Below are 20,594 nucleotides of genomic sequence, written 5' to 3'. Positions count from 1 at the left end.
ATCTGACCAACATGGGAAGGTGTAACTTCAGAGGAATAAAACAGCTTTATGCTGAGGAAGGGAACTCAAGGAATTAAAACCAGGGCTATGATATTTAGCTGCCAATCTGTTAGAACAGGCACATCCAACTCCCAAGAGACTGAGATCAACTGGCAGTGATCTACCCATTGTCATTAGGAGGAGGAGTGTGCGTGGGGTGTGCACGTGTGTGGAAAGGGAGGATTGCCCAGAGTTCCTGAGCTTGTTGATCTTTTTTTACCGTGGGCAGCGGGGGGGGGGGAACTAACCATTAACTACGACACTAACAAGAAGACTATAAAAGATCACACTTTCAACACTACGTAGGGACAGAGAGAGGGGGGCAGGGGCAGGAACATTCATTATACATTGCTTTGAATCCCGCAATCAATAAGGATCCCGTGATCGGCCGTAATCATCAACTGGTTAGACATTGCTGTGTTAGAAGATCATTCTTTTTCTACAACACATGTGCACATAATCTAAAAACAAAGGGAATACTTTGCCCTCAAAACTATTATTTTCACTCATTTCCAAATTTAATTGTTTAGTTCACTGACTAAAGGCAGCAAACCCATTACCCCTTTCCTGGGAGTAAATCCCACTGAACTCAATGGGACTTCCTTCTGTGTAGACATATATGTGGGAATGTTCTGGGGTAAAGGAGAGGATATAACAGACATCCCTCCCCATGTTCTAACATGTACACTCTAGGAATGTTGTCATTGACTGCTCCTGTGTTTACATCCCACAATATAAAGGCTTGCACTGTAAAAATCCATGTAGTGTAAAACTCATATTATTAATTAACTTAAAGGTCATAGTCCCAATTAAAATGTCTGAGATCCAGAAACCAATATAATCTAGTAGAAGAGCAAAATTAAAGCTAGAATAAAAGTTCTCTTTTTCTAATCTATTTTTTAAAAAGAAGATTATCGTAATTATTTTTTATTTAAATTGCAGTAGCATTATAACAAGGAAATGATAATAGGGTGGGGAAAATATTTGATTTGCAAATATATGGAATATGTAAGATCTTCTCTGATTGGAATGAAAGTTCCTGAATCCATACTATATTTCCAAGGTCAATGCGGTGGTAGCACTGCAGTCTTTACAATTTCAAAAGAAAACCTAAAGTATAAGAAAGTTTGATGTAGCTCTTCAAATGCTTTACTATAAAGAAAGACCACAAGGGTATTCAAGTGTAATTCAGCCTCCCAGAATATTGCTGAATTTTCTCCTAAAAGCTATTAGACACATTTGACTGGGTTTTCTTCCGGCTTCTTCGATGAGGAAGGCCTTTGGAATTTCTTGTCCCCGCTGACCCTTTCAAGGAAGTTCTGAAGGATGGTTTTTTCTGCACAAACAAGTGAAAGAAAATGTATCACTAAAGCTAGAATAACCAGACATACGCAACATCAATAATGATTTCACATTAGAACAGGAAATAGGTGGGATATCAAAGGGTCAAATCAGATATGACATTAACGTATCTTTGCTTTTTTGTATATGTTCTGCTTGTTTTACATTGGGCTTTTCTTTTTCAAGCAACTTGTTCCCTTGCTGGATCAGAAAGAGCTGACTGGACTGGACTCCAAAGGGTCAATGAATCTCCAGTTTTTCCACTGCCTTTTGGTACAGTATATCAATGATTGTGTGGGATGGATCTTAGTGTGCTGCAGGAAGCAACAGGAATTCTCCTTTATAATTAGTTTAAAGGAAGCCATTAATGTATAAGAGGTAGAATCTTCTTCCAGTGTAGCCCAGTCCCATGGTTGGACCCTTGTGTGGCACCTCACTGGTCTCCCTTGGAACTTGCTGGGCTTGCAACTGTTTGCTTTCTCTACTTTGCTGGGCATAGCTATGGGCCAAAAGCAGCTGGGGGGCAGCGGCGGGCAAAAATTGAGATAGTTGGGCAAAGGCACTGATCCTCCCTCGACTTTCCCCAATGTTCCAGTCTTTGAGTTTCTAAGCTCTCTTGCCCATTCACAGTCACTTGCTTTTATTTACACTTCACCCATTCACTTGCTCATCCATTTGCTCACTGACTTACTTACCTGTAAAAACTGTTTCTGTTTATATTTTGTAATTCCGCAGCTTTGCTCAGAAAAGTGGCCTATAAATAGTACACACACACACATTCACTAATTCACTCATTCAACCAGTCATTCCCCCATCCACTCATTCACTTGCCCGCTTTTGGTTAGCTAGGGCTTTTGGGTGGTTAAACTATTGGTGATGGCAGAAGTGTCCACCTGTCTATGCCCTCCAGTGTGCCAGCCCACCAGCTACCTAGGGCATCTAGTCATCTGTTACACCAGGAGAACGTAAAAGCAACACACCAACTACCTGGAAGCAGTAAGTAGCTCAAGTAGTAGCTGAGCTCATTAAGATAAATCTTAGGCACCAAAACCCCGTAGGCCAGACATGTGCACATTAGATGCAAAGACAAACTTAATGTTGTGTCCAGTTTGTCCCAAACTCTGTCTAGTCAGCCTGTAACAAAATCAATCCTTCTAACCAGAAATACTTTTGTCATACCAGGGGTAGACAGATGTCTAGGCTCATGCAAGTTTATTTTCCCAATCCATAGAGCCTCCTGTCCTGACCCTTCCTCTGGTTTCTGCTGTAAACAAGACTATGTTTCCTGTGACTCCGACTAGGCAGTGAGATATATTTTTTTGTGATAAATGAGGTGAGTGAGCCTTTAGCGGGCTCACTTGTAAAATTATGCCCTAGCATATGCACCCTGAGCCGCTCTACAGTTTCTCCTTCCTTGTTATTCCTCAGGTCCTGCCACACACACAGCAATGTGAGAATCCGGTTTTCTCCAAATGGCTGAAGGATGTGACAAATGAAGGGGATGATCAGTCATAGGACCAGAGGAGGACCAGGGCAGGAGGCAGCAGTTGTGAAAATCATTGCATCAGCTATTGGGCATTACCTATATTTTTCAGAGGAAATCCTTCTGGGCTTTCTATAGGAAATACCTGGAAAATAAAAAATAGGCTAGGAATATGCTGTTGTTTTTCCTTGACAGAGGGTCTGTGCCTTTGGCGGCTGCATGAGAAGCAGAAATTCAAAAGGTGCAGCTTTCCACCTGTTACTGCAGGGATGAGGAACCTGTGGCCCTCCCAGTGTTGCTGGACTACAACTCCCAGAATCCCTAGCACATTGGCCATGCTGGCTGGAGCTGATGGGAGTTGGAGTGCCATAGGTTCCCTTATCCCTGTGTTACTGCGGCTCCATCTGGAGGAAAATGGAACCTGCTGAATCTCTGCCATGCACAGAGCCTCTTTCAAGAAAAAAAGAACATATGGCAATCATCACAGAGCAAAGGAAAAGAGAAAGAGCACTGCCCTGTAACCCTTCAGAGAGAAAGCCCCAGAAAAACCCTACAAAGCAGGAGGGAAGGTGGAGAAAATAACTCACTGGCTTCGTATATAGTCACCAAAACAGCACAGATAATTCGGCCATCACATCAAACTTAATAGGAGGAAACAAAGATGCCTGGTGTGCTTCTGTCACTAAGTAGACCTGGATCTAGTCAGCCACCTGGATGGGAACAGCTAGGATATCATTCTAGTGATGCATCATCCAATATCCCAAATATGATTCAGTTCTCTGAGTGCCATTACTTTTGTAGCCAAAATGACAATAGTCATGCACAACATGGAAGTATCAGCAAACCAGGGGTAACCTTGAGGTTTTTAGAGAGAGAGAAATGAAGAAGACCCCTCCCCTTCAAACAGCCCAATGAGGGCTGAGCATACTCAGTGCCCACAGAATGCTTTCTGCCGGATGAGTTAAAAAAGAAACCCCGAAAGCTGGGAGGAAAGGGGAATGGAACAGAGAGATGGGGGAAAGGTAGAAGAGGAGACACATAGATATAAAGACACATGCACTTGCTCTCTTGGTAGTAGCCAGCCACTGCCCATTCTCTCTCAGCAGCCAGCAAACAAATGCTATCTTGGGCTGCATATGCAACATACATTTAAAGCACATGACTCCCCCGAAGAATCCTGGGACTGTAGTTTGTTAAGGGTGCTGGGAATTGTAGCCCGGGGGGAGGTAAACTACAGTTCCTAGGATTCTTTGGGGCGAGTCACATACTTGAAATGTCTGGTGTGTATGCAGCCTTGCTCTCCCCCATGGGCTCCTGCTCATTCATTCACTCTTGCATCAGCCAGCACCTGCCCGTTCACTTGCTCACTCACTCACTCACTAGTCAGCAAGCCACCCATTCATGTATTCATTCACCAGTAGGCTCTCTGCTGTTCCGCCTCTCACAAGCCATTCACTTGTTCTATCGCCAGCAACCTGCCTACCTGTTCACTTGTTCTCTTGGCAGCTGCCACTCACTCGTTTACTCGGAGTAGGGAAAGCTTTGAAGGCTCCCCTCTCCAAACATACACATACACACAACTTTTTCTTGCAAGACCCCCAACTTGTCCTCATTCTTTCCCATCTTCAGTCAAAAACATGCACAGCCAAAAGAATATCACAAACAGAAAGATATATCAGCAAACTCAGAGGAACCTAGAGGTCAGCAGAAGTAGGAAAGATCTTTAGGGGGAAACCCCAGGGGGAAGTAGAAAATAAAACCAAACATCCCGATGAAGACTGAAAAATGTTCAGTTGCATTTGAGTGCTGACTGACAGTTTAAGGGTGGGACCACAAGAGGGAGAATGGAGTATCCTGGAAAAGGAAGATAGAGGAAGAGACACATAGATTTAAAAAGTAAGGAGAGAATTATCACATTATCTGGATATGTCATGTCCTGCTTTGCATTGAGCATGACCTCGTGGATGGAAGTGAGAACTGCCCATAGACATCAATGGACAAATCTAAATTCTTAATGTAGTTGGATTTGGGCACCAGTACCCCACCCACCCTAAAAAAACCCCAAAAGGTAGCAGTAGCAGCAAAGAGAAAAGCTCCTGCTGTTTTCACTCAGTTAATATTTCAGGTGAAACATGCATTTTAAAAAATAACCAGCTAATGCAAATTCCAAAGCAAATGATGTCAATTGTCCCGATACTGGAAGTTGGAGAGGCTGTGCTTGGGACAAGACAGTTTATGACAGCTTTGCAGTGTAGATCCCACTAAACACTGCAAGTGGTTTACAACTCTGGAGTGTTGTCCAGATGTATTAGACCACTACTGCAGTTGGGAATTAGGCAGAGGCTGTGTGTAATATACAACAACCCTGCAATGTTAATCCACTGTTTTTATCCCCACATTGCATGTTGGGCTGAGGAAGTAGTCTGCAACAGCATTGTGTTATGTTATATATCCCTATTACAAGTTGGAGGGCTGTGCTGAGAGAGTAGAGTTGGCTTCCTCCAGTGAGAAATCCCCTCTTAGGTCAATCTACTTAATTTCCCTCTCATACTTCCTCCCAGGTCAATTCAAGTACTCAATAGCATGCAGGAGCCTTATGCTCTACTGACTGCCATGCAAACTGGGGACCCCTGGAAATATTAGAAAACCAGAATTGTGGACATGGACCCAAATTACAGCAGAGACTCCTGTCTTTCATGCTAACTTTTAGGGGAGTTTTCTACCTGCTCAGCCATGGATGGCTACACACACCCAAGATACACTGCAACATTTTGTTGCAGAGCCCCACTTGCATCATTTTAATCTCCTAGGACATAGGGCAGGAGATAAATATTATGACTAATTTGATCATGTACAGTGTTCAAACTATCCTGGTCCTACAATCTTCCCTGCAGACAAACACAGGCATAGAATCTATAGTAGTTGAAACTGCGTGTTTTAAGTCTCAAGACTGTCAAGTAATTCATTTGGCTGAGCAAACAGAATCAGATCAGCTCTACAAATCGAAAAATGAGAACACTTAGAAGATTTTGTCATTCAGGAAGTCTTCGCTGCTTTTGGCTCCCCCAATGCTTATTGCAGTTTATTATCCTCCACCCCCACCTACCTGGAAGAGGAGCTCTGTCCACATATGCTTTAATTTCTTCTGGGTCTAAAGAATTCAAAACGGACAGGATCTCATTATAATCTTTCCCAAAATCTCTTTGGTATGTGGTCAGATGTTTGGTATGTTCATGATTCCAGATCTGAGCAAAAGATACTGAAGGAACTGTGAAGAGAAGCCAAAAAGAGAGAAGTGAAACCATGAAATAAAGAAACCACACCACTGTTCCCCCGCCCCTTCCTCTGGAATGCTCTGGCTTTCCAATTCCAAGTTTTGCCATAATAATGACAAAGGATGCCTCTCAGGTGGTCTGCTGTTCAGGAGTACCCACAACGGTGGAGCATGATTCCGATGGACTTTGACCTTATAGGTCAATAACTCATATGCTGTGATTTCTACTGATGGAACTCATAGATGAATGTAGCCAGTGACACCTTTGCCTATAACAAGCACTAATGTAAATAAAATCACAAATCAATATGCAGGACCTAACATTTCACAAAGGCAGGGACTTAGTTAATAATGATCTACAATTTCCAAAGCGCATGTACTTTTCCAAATGTGCACTTGTTTTTCAATTATATGGAGTCTAGAATTCTTTCTGTGAGATAGTACTTGGTTTGCCTTTTTCAGGCACTCAAACAGCACATAATTGATAGCTGTGAAAATACAACTTCCCTATAATAGCATGTAATAATTATTAGCCCTTTGTGAAATGTAGTCAACACATTCTCTATTCAATATTACCTGCAGTGCTGATTTAGGGGATATAAAGAAGAAGCTGTATTTTCTTTTCCTCTTTTTAGGCAAGGACAATACTGGAGTGGGAAGGAACCTATTTTAGGTTATATGGTGGATTGGGTTTCTCTTGTTGAATTCTTAACTGTAATGCTTAGCTTACCGTATTTTTCGCTCTATAAGACGCATGTTTTCCCTCCTAAAAAGGGGAAATGTGTGTGCGTCTTATGGAGTGAATTCAGGCTGCGCAGCAATCCCAGAAGCCAGACCAGCAAGAGGGATCACTGCTCAGCGATCCCTCTTGCTGTTCTGGCTTCTGGCTTAGCTGCACGAAGCCTCTTCAGGGCAGGGGGAGCCTTCATCCTGCGCAGCGATCCCTCTTGCTGTTCTGGCTTCTGGGATTCAGAATATTTTTTTTCTTGTTCTCCTCCTCCAAAAACTAGGTGCGTCTTATGGTCTGGTGTGTCTTATAGAGTGAAAAATACGGTAATTATGCTGATGTAAGTCACCTTGGATATTTTTCTTGGAAATACCCTTTAAAAATTAAAATTAAAATTAAAAGTTATTTAAAAATAAAGCAATGATAGAATAATTTAGTGGCGAGTTTCCTTCAAGCTAACCACATGTGTCGCCTTGCCCCTTTGACTGAGGGGGCCCAGGGCTGCATGATGTCAGAACCCCCCCAGGGGTGTGCAGACGTCGTCCATGCATGCCATGGGGCATGCTGACATGTGTGTGCACACCCCATGGTGTGCATACATGGCCGTTGGAAAAGTTTAGAGGGCCTGGCCCTCTGATTTGAAATTTTGGGAGGGGCCTTGGCCCCCACTGCCCCCCATACTTGGTGCTGTGGTTTCGTTGTGGTAGATGCCAAGACCATTGCCTATTCCATAGTAAGAGCAATTCTCCTATGCAACCTACTGGGTCTAAGTGGCTCTTGGGAGAAGAAATCCTCTTTCACTCATTTTCTTGGGAAACCTCAGCATCACTGCTCAAATATGTAAACAAAGCTAACCTTGAAAGTATTATCTGCCTACATTTGCAAGAAAATGGGGTTCAGTGAACCAAATTCCAAAACTGGGCATCAAACCCAGAGTTTCATCTATTTTATTGCACCCAAAAATATCCTTACCAGCGCCTTTCACTGGAATATGGCGCTTCGCATTACATCCATATTTCCAAGTATAGTCCCTTAAATCTGGATTATTGGCTTGGGGCTGGTAATTATGCCTGAATTCAGTATCTGGTGGCTTGGGGACTAACATTCTCCAGTCTGAAGGAGCAGGAGCACCATCTCTTGGAGCACCTGAAATGAAAAAGTAATGATGCGGCAAATGTAAAGAGCAAATAAATTTCTTTTTATAAAAAATGTGGAGGGGAAATCATGCAAAAAGCAAATGACAGAAAGCCAGTTAGGCTGCAGTCCTAGACACACTTTCATGGGAATTAAGTCCCATGGAACTTAATGAGGCTTACTTCTTAAAAAGTTGGAAGGGACCTCAAGGGCTCATCTAGTCCAACCCTCTGCAATGCATGAATCGACTAAAGCATCCATGACAGATGGCCATCCAACCTCTGCTTAAAAACCTCCAAAGAAGGAGAGTCCATAACCTTCCAAGGGATTCTGTTACACGGTTGAACAGACATAAAGTTCTTCCTAATGTTGAGTCAAAATCTCTTTTCTTGTAACTTGAAGTCATTGGTTCAAGTCCTACCCTCCAGAACATAAGACAAGTTTGGGCCATTTCCCATGTAACAGCCCTTTAGATATTTGAAGGTGGCGATCATATCTCCTCTCAATCTCCTCTTTTCCAGGCTAAACATACCCAGTTCTTTCAGCCATTCCTCATAAAGCTTGGTTTCCAGACCCTTGATCATCTTGGACATATGCATATGATTTCTTCACCAAACATGAGACTCTTAATCTCAGGATCGTGTGTTCAAGCCCTACATTAGGCAAAAGATTCCAGCACTGCAGGGTGTTGTGATCCCTTCCAACTCTACAATTCCATGATTCTTTGATTCTAGGACATACAGAATCTAAGTTAAATGCTATCTTCCATGCCAGACTGGAGATGTTTCTGACTGAAACATGCCTTTTGGCTTTCAACTATAGATGCAGCCGTAAACCTCAACATGACCTCAATAATAATATTGTCAAAGAAGGAAGGGAAGCCAAAGTCCTCACCTGGTTGTATTCCTAAATAATCTCTTGCGTAAGCTGTTTTATACTGTTTTTTTAATACATCCTCGATCTCTTGCTTACTAATAGGTTTCGTCCAAGGTGAATAACTTTCTATAGATATTGGTGTTTCCTCTCGAGGCATTTGCCAAATCAGGAACCGCTAACAATGTAGAAAGTGGGGAGGGGGAGGAGAGAGACTGAATATGAAAATACTGATTAAAAATGCATTTCATATAAACTGGTCTTCTACTTTATTATGCTCTATTGTTCAATAATCATTTTTTCTCTTTCTAAGGAAAATACCTATAAACATGTCAGATTAAACCACAGTTAAGAACAAACTGTGGTTTAATAACCACAGTGAATAAGCAAAGTGCTCAAAAGTTCTTGCTGAGTTCCTCCTTGGGCAACCATCGGTCCATCTAGTTTTAGTGCAGAACATAGAAGCTAGATTGTTAACTGAAACAATAAACTATGAACATATAATGCTAGTCCTGGCACAACCACACTGGTTGCCAATTTGTTTCCGGGCCCAATTCAACCAATGTTGGTTTTGAGCTTTAAAGCCTTAGACAGCTTTAAAGCCTTAGACAGGTACCCACCCAGACCCAGAGATTGCCATCTGAGTCCTCTGTAAACACCACCTTCAAGGGAGGTCTAGAGAGCAGTGACAAGTCTTCTCTGCAGTAGCTCCCTGTTTATGATGGAATGCTCTCCCCAAGGAGACCTGCCTGAGCCAACCATGTGATTATTTCAGTGCCAGGCAAATATGTTGTTTCCCCCCTGCAACAATGATATATCACATTGACTGGCAGCAACTCTTCAAGGTTTCAGATAGGATTCTTTCCCAGTCCTACCTCAAGTTCTTGAGAGTTGAATCAGGAACTTCTGCATGCAATGCACGTGCTCTGCTATTGAGCTACAACCCTATGCTTTGTGCATGACTGTCCCAAATTCTGCTGAGGCCAAACTAGATGTGACATTAAGCATACAATGGGTTCCTGTGTGCTTGGCTTTTGTTTACTAAATCTCAGGCACTGCAACCCCCTCAGCCCAACCCAAAGTGGGATTGCGGCTTGGGAAAAGAACAGATCTAACCTTTTGCCTTGACAGTCTTTTAAATCCAGATTGGATTCCCCACAGTTGCTACCTGCCCCAGAAGAAAAGTGGCTCTTAGCATGTTTACTTGGCGTCTCATTCAACTCAAGTGAAACTTGCTTCTGAGTAAACACGCATAGAGTTGGGCTGCATGCTTCTGGTTGCTAAGTCTTTCCTTTCCCCTGACAATCCTCTTTGACGGTTTGGTGTTTCCAAAACCAGATATCTTCCAATAGGTTATTTCATATAAAAGTAAAATGCAAAGCACATGTAAAACATTGGGTAGAACAAGTGCATTCCTTACTTCTCCAGGCTGAGGATTGTTTCTCCTTGCAGAACTAGCCCTTATAGGTTCAGCCTTGGAATAAGGCTTCCAACAGAACTCATCTCTGTAGTTATTCCTTCCAGTAGGCTCATCTACTTGAAAGGGAATGACATGCCCTTTGCCTGCTCTGGCACTGCAAGAAACAATTGAGATGTTAATGAAATACAATCATGGCTGCTACCTTTCAACTGCTCCTGTTTTAAGTACAGTACAGTGGACGCTCGGGTTGTGAACGTGATCCATGCATCTGTGCGTCTGTGCACATGTGGGTTGCGATTCGGCGCTTCAGTGCATGCACAAAACACAATTTAGCGCTTCTGCGCATGCGTGGCCGCTGAAACCCGTGGTCCATAACCCGAAAAAACGCAACCTGAAGCGTCTGTAACCCAAGGTATGACCGTACTTAAGAACTGTCTTATCCTAGTTGGATCATCTAGCTGAGTACAGTGGTACCTCTGGTTGCGAACGGGATCCGTTCTGGAGTCCCATTCCCAACATGAGCAGAATGCAACCCACGTCTGCACGTGCGCGGGTCATGATGTGCCGCTTCTGCGTAGGACGTCATTTTGAGCGTCTGCGCATGCGTGAGCGGCGAAACCCAGAAGTAACCCATTCCATTACTTCCGGGTCAACACAGGACATATCCTGAAAGAACGCAACCTGAACTGAACATAACAAGAGGTATGACTGTATTGTCTTCACCAGGGGCAGAGGAAGGGGGGTGCGGTGGGGGCAGGTCACCCCGGGTATCACCACTGAGGGGGGCTGACAAAATGCCGGGCGGCACTCACCGCGAGGCCTGCAGTGCGCCCAAGCCACGCGTTTCTCCTAGGAATGGCGCGGTGGCTTGGGTGCCTGCAGGCTCCGCACTGCCCCAAACGGTCCGCCTGCCTCCTCCCCCTCAGCTGTAGAGAAGCTGAGGAGGAGGCAGGCAGACTCCTCAGAGGCCCCGCAGAGCATCCTGCCCAGGTAGGGCTGGAAATGACCCACATCTGAAACCCTGATGATCTGCTGCCAATTTTGTGTGAAGACCAGTGATGGAGCAAGCCGATCAGGCCCCTGGGCACAGGGCACATGTGCCACCCCAGGCGCCCGATCGGCTTGCTCTGCCGCTGGTCTTCACACAAAATTGGCAGCAGATCACCAGGGTTTCAGATGTGGGTCATTTCCAGCCCTACATGACTTGAACCTGGGACCGACTGCATGCAGAACATATGCTCTGCCACTGTGCTGAGGCCTTGCCTCCATTGGGAAGGACAGGAGGAAGCAGATGCGACTGAACCAGAGACAAGGGAGAGGTGAAAAAGAGACCATAGCTCAGTGAACGAGAACATATGCTTTGCATGCAGAAGGTTCCTGATTCAGTTATTGGAATCTCCAGTTTAAGGATCAGAGTATGTTAAAGCCTTGCACCTGACACACTGGAGAGCTGCTGCCAGTCTAAGTAGACAACTGGACATTTCAGAGAGGAACTGTTCTAAAGGAAGGAACTGTGAAGGAAAGGGAGCAGTGAAAGCAAAATTTGCTAGCTGTGATGGTTTCATAAGATGGGTGGGGGAGTTGGTCTTCCAGATGTTGCTTGACTACAAGTCCCATCATCCCTGACCATTAGCTATGCTGGCTGGGGTTGTTGGAAATGGGAGTCCAACCACATCTGGAGGGCCAACTCTGCTCTGCCAGCTCCTTGTGCTACTTTTGGTGGCATATTGCATGTGGCAAGGCAACCTCTAGAAGACAGCAGGAGCTCCCACCTGCCAAATGTCTCTATATGGACATTAAAAGTGCACAGAGCCCCTCCAGCCCAGAATTTCACAGCCTTAAACAACATGTGTACTCCAGGCCCAAAAGGTAACAGGGGCTCAATTTCTAGTTGTATTCAGGGCAGAGCATTCTATATAGTCTCCAAAGTGAAGCATTTTAAATATTATTTCTACATGATAGTTATAGGGCCAAACTACCGGTACTTGTTACTTTACACAATCTTTTATCTTCACTTTCCTTTTCTAGTGGTGCTGATCAGATACAGCATGGGGAAGGTAATGTTTTAAGATACATGCTAATAAAAGGAGCCAAACAGCAAAGGCTTTTGAAAAGAATGCTTGAATGGTTTGAATAAATTAAATCTGTATCATCTTACCAATCTGCACCAGGATCTGTTGCAGGATTAAAGACAAAATCGTGTCTCATTGTCGTTTCATAAGGATCCCACTTTAGTCTGCCTACTAAAAACAGCAACTGTAAGTGCTATAAATTCTAAACACTTACTAGTGTAATTTCTTTTTACTAATCAGTAATGAGAAAAACAGTGGTTGAACTATTTCCCCAAAAACTATTTGAAGTGTCTTGGCACCAATGGGAGCTTGTTTCTCAATGCAAATAACAGCCTTTGGGAAGGTGGTGATCTGGATCAGAACCACAGCGTCCTCCTTTTCCCATGAGGTGAAGCTGATTGAGATTACCCTTCCCAAAGCATATTATTTCCTTTAGAAAATATAACTATGCAGCAGTTAGTTGCATAGTTATTGTCACATTGAGGTGATCACTTAAGCTACAGATACAGAAAACAGCCTTACATTTTAGCCAGTTCACGAAACTGCCGATTCTGCATTGCCTTTTCTCTCTCTCAGAACCAGCCAACTGGCACTCTACCTTTGCAAAGAACCTTTACAAAGCAACATTCAGGATCCATTCTGATTTGATTTAAAGAGACAGTACCCTATCCCTCCCAATAACTTTCTGCAACTTATCAAAGTGTTCTCATATACTGTTCTCATAATGTGAGTTGTAGAATTATACTCACAACAACCATCCATGTAACAGTGACCATAAACTGTGAGAATGGTAAAATAAAAAAATAAGAAATCCTCTTGTGTATATTCCAAACTAAATAAAAATAAAAATTAGTCTCATCCTCAGAATCAATTGGCTTTTTAAAAGCTTAATTTTGACCAGAAGGTGTCCTTAAGCAGCCTATGTACCAATCAGGTACAGTTAATACACTTTAAAAAAAATTAAAAATTATTTTTCTTTTACTAAATTTACTTCTTTGCATAATGTTGCCTGCAAGAAAAGATGTGTGAATGAGTAAAACCAAAGTTCTGGGTTACTCATCCAGTTGTTTGAATATTATTTCCAAATTTACTAAGCCTTGCAGGAACACATGACTTGCAGGAATTCAACTGGTACATTTTTTCTGGAAAGCACCAGGCTTGAATGCCAGTGGATAAGAAGTTTTATCCCCCCCCCCAGTCTCACAGTACCCCTGATTTCTACCATTAAAAGGGCTTTGTGCCTTTATGTTTACATTATGTTTACATAGGCCCACACATATTCAGGTGTATATATATTTAGCCTCAGCTCAAAGAAAAGCATTCTGCTACGTGACACTTTGTACATTTATATTAATTACATATACTGTACTAATATGCAATTTTTTATATAAAAAAACCTCCCATAATTCATATTTATTTTGCCTTTTGTCTCAGGAGCTCATGGTGGCCTTTCCCTATCATATCTTCACAAGAAGCCTGTGAGGTAGATTAGCTTGAGAGAGAAAAGGTCCAGAGTCACACTGTGACCTTCATGGCGGAGTGGGGATTTGAACCTCGGTTTTTACCAGTCCAAGACCAACACTCTAACCATGTGGCTGGTTACCAGCAGGAGAGTTACCAGCAGGGCCTGCTCAATAAATTTTGGCACCTGAGGCGAACCATGAAATTACTAGTTATAACTTGAGGTAGATGAAGTGCCGAAGAAAGATGAAGGGCCGGCCCACCTATGAGGCAAGGTGAGGCAACCACCTCAGGCGGCAGGATCCACAGGGGCAGCAGATCCAGATGTAGCTCTTTATTCCCCTCTTGTCCCTGATGTAGAGCTTCACTCATCCCCTTTTCCCTGGCGGGGGGGGGGGGAGGACGCCATTTTGTGGTCTGCCTCAGGTGCCAAAATCTCTTGGGCCTGCTTTCATGAGTAGCTTTAAAGTATTCCAGGCGTGCATAATATTGTGACCCTAACCATGCATAACATAATCAAACCAATATATGCCCCCCGCCCCGACTCAAACCCCACCTAACTCTTGCTACCCCTACCCCCTACCCCGCTCCCCATAGCAAAGTTATCTGGCAAGGAGCTAAGGGCAAAGAACTTCACGGTGGGTAATGCGCAAGCTCCTTTCCTCGCGCCTGCGCGTCTTAGATTCCCCCCCCCCGGCCCCGCGTTCTAACCCTCTGAGCGAAGCGCGGAAAGTTTTCTCACCCGGGGGCGCCGGCCGCGCTGACCTGGGTCTCCACGGGGGGATAAAGGGAATGGAGGCCGGTGGCGGCGGCATGGCGGTGCCATGGATGGGCGGCAGGAGAGGGCCGGCCTCGCGCTCTGGGGGCTCCATGCGGGCCGGGTTAGCTCCAACCCACCCGAGCGCTGTATTCCGCTGCCGGCGAGGGGGGCGCAGAAGAGAGAGGGCGAAGGGAGGATGCCGCGCCAAGACGGGCGGCGGAGCTGTCGGGAGGCGGCGGGGGGACACCCTGGGCGCTGCTGGCCGCTCGGTTGCCCCGGCGCCGGGCTTGTTATTGTGACCAAGGGAGGGAGCCAGTGACTTTACACCCTTTCCTGCCTCGCCAGGGCAGGGTGAGGTTTCACAGCAGGAGGGCAGAGAGGGAGGTCGCCTCTGGGGTGGCCAGAGAAAGTGGTCCTTTTAAAGTCCACCACAGCAAGTCCTTGGTTTATTAAGATGCCCGACGGCTCGTTGTTGTTGTTGTTGTTGTTGTTGTTGTTGTTGTTGTTATTTTGTAGTAGATAGGCATACCTGTTCTTTCTGAATTTTGGAGTTTTTGGATAGATTCCCACGGTGGGATCTACGCACATATAAAAACCGTTCTGAAAATGCTTTTTTAAAAAGGCGTTTTTTTAAATATATTGAATTTTTCATAAGGCTCACCATCGCCATTATGTTCTATATTGCGTCCTTGAGTCACTTTGTATATTGCACATAAAGCACACTTAAAACGTTTTATTTGCAACTGTATAGTTGAGTTAGTTATCCCACTTGCTATCTCACACACCCCTCCTAAATGTTTGGGGTTTTTTTTCTGCTCAGGAGTCTAGACTGCCTTTTGTCCCCAGCCATCCCAAATGGACTGATTATATTTGGTTAGTCTGCAGGCAGACTAGGGTTGGCAACTTCTTTTTATGCAGGATTCCTGCTACATTAATAGCTGCTTGCCTGAAATAACTTCTAAGAGCTTCACCTTTTCTTTGTTGGGCATGAAGATGCCATGATAGGGAAAGTTTTGTCTGAACTTTTTTGGGGGGGTTGTACTTCTAGAAGAATCTGAATCCTGGTGGGGCATGTCAAACAACGGCAATTGCTGGTTTTGGAGTGAAGGCTAAGTAGAACTGCGGTGCAGGTGGAATATCTGGATATTTTTAATTACCCACCCTAGCATTTCAAACATGGACTGCAAGAAACTAGGCATGTGTCAGCATTGTCCTGTCATTCATGTGCCTACTATCATCGGCTATCCCTTAATTCCTTATTTGTAAGAAAATAGTAAAAATTATCATGTACCAGATGGACCATTCCACATCCCAGATTTCATGTTACCCTGTGAGTGAGACTAACATGTTCAAAAGCGCATGTATTACATAGCTGCACTTATTTTATTTTTTAAAAGCATGATTGCTTGGAGCTTCCTATCAAGTAATAAACACAAACTTTGCTATTTCATAGTACATGGTCATGGTATGTGTGTATGACATTCTCTCCCCAAAAATATAAAGTGTAGTTGACACATACAGGTACTCTATAGTTATTCTATAGTTAAACTATGGAATTTGCTCCCACAAGGGGCAGTGATAGCCACCAACCAGGATAGCTTTAAAAGAGGATTTGATAAATTCATGGAGGATAAGGCTGGCATGGCTACTAAACCTGGTTGGTATTTATTGTATATATTTCATCCATTGCTGTAAGTTGCCATTAGGGCACATCTGGAGGGACACAGGTCCCCTCTCCCTGCCCATATATATATATGGGGAATATATTGCCCAAGAGCTTCTTAAGCACCTAACTTTGGCTCTAGGTTTTTTTTAAAAAATGTTGGAAATGTCTTTCTCTGTTGGAATGCTGGCAGCTGCATTAAAACTCTATTCACTGCCTTTTAGTTTCAACATTCCAAAGGGTTGAAAAAGCCAAGTCTGCCGTAATTTTTCCCTTGCTGCAATGTAATCCTATAAGCATGCATGCAATTAGCATTATTTTATTCATATAAGCCAGGCATTGGCAAACTCGGCCCTCTAGATGTTTTGGGACTACAACTCCCATCATCCCTGACCACTGGTCCTGTTAGTTAGGGATCATGGGAGTTGTAGTCCCAAAACATCTGGAGGGGCGAGTTTGCCTATGCCTGATATAAGGCAAACAGGGTTTCTCTTTTGCCAAGCTGCTCCTTCTAGAAACAGCCATGATTTTGAGGTGGAGGGTGCACTTAAAGCAGTGTTAGTTGCTTTGGGAGATGCATGTTCCTTTCCAAGTGTTCCTCATCCAATATTTGTGTAACATCCTCCTAATTTGTGTGTCTCAGTTTCGGTAGGTGTTCCTTTTGAAGGAAGCCTTGTGTTCAGGCATAGGCAAACTCGGCCCTCCATATGTTTTGGGACTACAATTCCCATCATCCCTGACCACTGGTCCTGTTAGCTAGGGATCATGGGAGTTGGAGTCCCAAAACATCTGGAGGGCTGAGTTTGCCTGTGCCTGTTCTTGTTTCCCCCCTACTAATTACCTTGCTTGACAATGTTACACATTTTGATACATTTTGAGAATTTATGTTGCAAATAGTCATTTGTGGTACAGCATCAGACTCTAAACTTTCAGGGAAAATGGATCTCACCTGTTGGTGCTGCTTTGCATTGAAGACATATTAATGTTGCACCTTAATTTGTTGTTTGGGGACTTAAATAAAAGAAGAAGGAACGAGGGCATTGAGGACATAAAATAGTAATATATTTTCAGTCATTCTTCTGCTAAAAAGGTCACGTAGCACAGAAAAGCTTTTAAGCAACATTCTAGTTGCAGAATCCATTGAGCTGATTTTGGAGCCGTTCATATTCATGAAAACTTTTTATTCTGCCAAATCTTATTCAGTGTTCTAGCATACCACTCTCTGGGCCATTTGCTTTCAACAAGTTTTGCAGAGTAGTAAACGTAATGAGTTCATCTTTTTAAAAGATCTTTCTTGTGGGAATTCCTGCCAGACATTATTAGACCAATCCCAGGCTGGATTGTCTGACAAACTTGGAGGAAAAGTGGCATAATTATACATAAATTCTGATATCCATCATTACTAACTGGGAATTGTTGTTAAGGAGGTGTGCCTGGTGGAAAGTGTAACCAGAAGTCACTCCTTCTAATAGTGAACACAGCTGGTGAGGGCCAACAGGGTTACAAAATAGGTGCACTGAGAAATTAAGAGTGAGCACTATCAGCATACTTGGTGGAACAAGGTTTGCAGAAATACAGAAAAAAAATTCAGGAATGAACACTAAGGGTGCAAGAAAACCCAGAAAGTGTTGAATGAGAATGGTGCATGTTCAATTGGTGTTGACCATAGAACATTTAGTGTCCGTTGCAGAGTAGTGGGAAACTGGGGGACAGGGTGAATCTAATATCTCAAATAGAGGACATGGCTGGCTGCAACGTCGAATAGGAGATCTTTGCCCTGGAATGTTTTGTTGCAGAGTTTATATTCTCAGCCATGTAAAGGACCCTGGACAGTTAAGTCCAGTCAAAGGCGATTATGGGGTGCGGCACTCATCTCACTTCAGGCCAAGAGAGCCAGCATTTGTCCACAAACAGCTTTCCAGGTCATGTAGCCAGCATGACTAAACTGCTTCTGGCTCAACGGGACACTGTGACGAGTGCCAGAGCACACGGAAACGCCCTTTACCTTCCTGCCACAGCGGAACCTATTTATCTACTCGCACTGGTATGCTTTCGAACTGCAAGGTTGGCAGGAGCTGGGAAAGAGCAACGGGAAGCTCACCCCATTGCATGGACTCGAACTGCCAACTTTCTGATTGGCAAATCCAAGAGGCTCAGTGGTTTAGACCACAGCGCCACCCGCTCAGTCAAGTATTGGTCTTCAAAGGGAACCCAGTCATGTTACTGGCTTTTATATGTAGATAAAAACCTTCGGATTTCTCAGTGGTTGCAAATCATACAGTCGGCTCCAATGCATGGATACTCTGAAGACGGTCTCAATGAATTTCAGTAAAATGTATGTAGGATTGATTGCAATTTCAAACAAGCAATCAAAGTTTTAATCCAATTCAGTATACATATTTATGGCAGAAACCATGGGTCAAATCAATGTTCGGCATAATTGCCTTTAAAAGGGATTTTAGCATATTTCCCCTCAATCACTTTGCCAGCAGTATAGCAAATGTACATGCTTCCCAATTGCTAGCGCTTTATCCATTTTGTAAGGGTTCGCTTCAACTAAACCATCAAAGCATTGTGTCTCATCTTTTATTAATATTATTCCCCTTCCACATACCCTTTGAATGATTCCGTACCCTTGAGAAAGTGGTTTAGAAGGCAATTAATAAATCAGCTGTAATATTATCATTATTACTAATTTGGGTTCAGTATACCTCCCCCATCTGGGCCCTCTGGGCCCATCACCTCCTGGTAAATAGAAGGAGAAGAAATGGAGGCAGTGAGAGATTTTACTTTCTTGGGCTCTATGATCACTGCAGATGGTGACAGCAGTCACGAAATTAAAAGACGCCTACTCCTTGGGAGAAAGGCGATGGCAAACCTAGACAACATCTTTATTTATTTATTTATTTTTATAAAAAATTTTATTGGTTTTACAAAATTTTTTAAAACAATACAAACATATAAAAAGACATACAAACACATATAATTTCATAACCTTTTTTTCATAAACGTTGTTTCTCAGACTCCCCCATACCTCCCCTTCCTGCATCCCAATGTCCAAATTTTTTTTAGCAACTTCTAAATATTTCTGTCAAGCCTCTGTCCTCTTAATCTTTCCTTCAATCTAATCTTATATCACTGTAACCCTTTCTTTCTCAAAACCTCGACATTCTAACATTCATCAAGTTTATAGTAGTCCTTAAGGTAGATTTTAAATTTCTTCCATTCTTCTTCCGCCGTCTCCTTTCCCTGATCACGGATTCTGCCAGTCATCTCAGCCATTGTCATGTAGTCCATCACTTTCATCTGCCATTCTTCCAGGGTGGGTAGATCTTGTGTCTTCCAATACTTTGCGATAAGTATTCTTGCTGCTGTTGTAGCATACATAAAGAAAGTTCTATCTCTCTTTGACACCAATTGGCCGACAATGCCCAAGAGAAATGCCCAAGAGAAAGGCCAGACAACATCTTTAAAAGCAGAGACATCACCTTGCCAACAAAGGTCCGTATAGTAAAAGCCATGGTTTTTCCAGTAGTGATGTATGGAAGTGAGAGCTGGACCATAAAGAAGGCTGATCGCCGAAGAATTGATGCTTTTGAACTGTGGTGCTGGAGGAGACTCTTGAGAGTCCCATGGACTGCAAGAAGATCAAACATATCCATTCTTAAGGAAATCAGCCCTGAGTGCTCATTGGAAGGACAGATCATGAAACTAAGGCTCCAATACTTTGGCCACCTCATGAGAAGAGAAGACTCCCTGGAAAAGACCCTGATGTTGGGAAAGATGGAGGGCACAAGGAGAAGGGGATGACAGAGGACAAGATGGTTAGACAGCGTTTTCGAAGCTACAAACATGAGTCTGACCAAACTGCGGGAGGCAGTGGAAGACAGAAGTGCCTGGCGTGCTCTGGTCCATGGGGTCACGAAGAGTCAGACACGACTAAACGACTAAACAACATACCTCCCCCATTAATGTTTTGCTTCCATACAGCTCTATTTACAGTATGGCTGAGTGAAGGAATTAGTCCATTTCTTTGTAAATAAGCAAGGTCAATGTGGCAAAGGCCTATTGTAGCTTAGAGAATTCCCAGGAGTGCTAGGAAAAAATTGTGCTCAAGCCAATGTTGCCAGCTCAGTTGGAATGTCCATGCCTGATGCATATGAGTTTCAGGTTTTGCTCAGAATGCTCAGAGGAGACTCCAATTGCAACTTCTTCCCGTACTTCCCTCTCAAGCCACGCCATAGATCACCTACAAGAGTCTTGGTGAAGTTACCAGTGATTTTCCCTTGTCACCTTGACACCTGACGTACTGTAACTGCTATCATTCACACCAGACCTAAGTTAAAG

At 43.5% G+C, this 20,594-nt stretch overlaps 1 protein-coding gene across 14 annotated transcripts; it reads right to left on the bottom strand.

Annotated features, from left to right (window-relative positions):
- Positions 1-950: 950 nt before the first annotated feature.
- On the bottom strand, positions 951-14,869 carry TEX26 (testis expressed 26). 14 transcript variants are annotated; one of them, XR_014219191.1, is made up of 8 exons: positions 14,567-14,867; positions 12,450-12,534; positions 10,292-10,445; positions 8,893-9,049; positions 7,837-8,010; positions 5,970-6,131; positions 3,451-3,573; positions 951-1,375 (listed from the first exon to the last, which is right to left on the bottom strand). XR_014219191.1 is itself a non-coding variant. In XM_082220654.1 (8 exons), exons 1-8 carry the CDS (start codon positions 14,694-14,696, stop codon positions 1,348-1,350), a joined length of 936 nt encoding a protein of 311 aa, XP_082076780.1. In that variant the 5' UTR covers positions 14,697-14,869; the 3' UTR covers positions 951-1,347. The 14 variants fall into 14 exon arrangements, 12 of the variants coding, with proteins under 12 accessions (XP_082076780.1, XP_082076771.1, XP_082076777.1 ...); XM_082220654.1 differs by lacking the exon at positions 3,451-3,573 and adding an exon at positions 2,963-3,008 and having other exon boundaries at positions 14,567-14,869; XR_014219192.1 differs by lacking the exon at positions 951-1,375 and adding an exon at positions 2,963-3,008.
- Positions 14,870-20,594: the final 5,725 nt, after the last annotated feature.

The sequence above is a fragment of the Podarcis vaucheri genome (assembly GCF_965113315.1).
Source record: "Podarcis vaucheri genome assembly, chromosome: 4".
Taxonomy (NCBI): domain Eukaryota; kingdom Metazoa; phylum Chordata; class Lepidosauria; order Squamata; family Lacertidae; genus Podarcis; species Podarcis vaucheri.
Note: the sequence above shows the minus strand (reverse complement) of the source record. Positions and strands in the feature narration are given on the sequence as shown.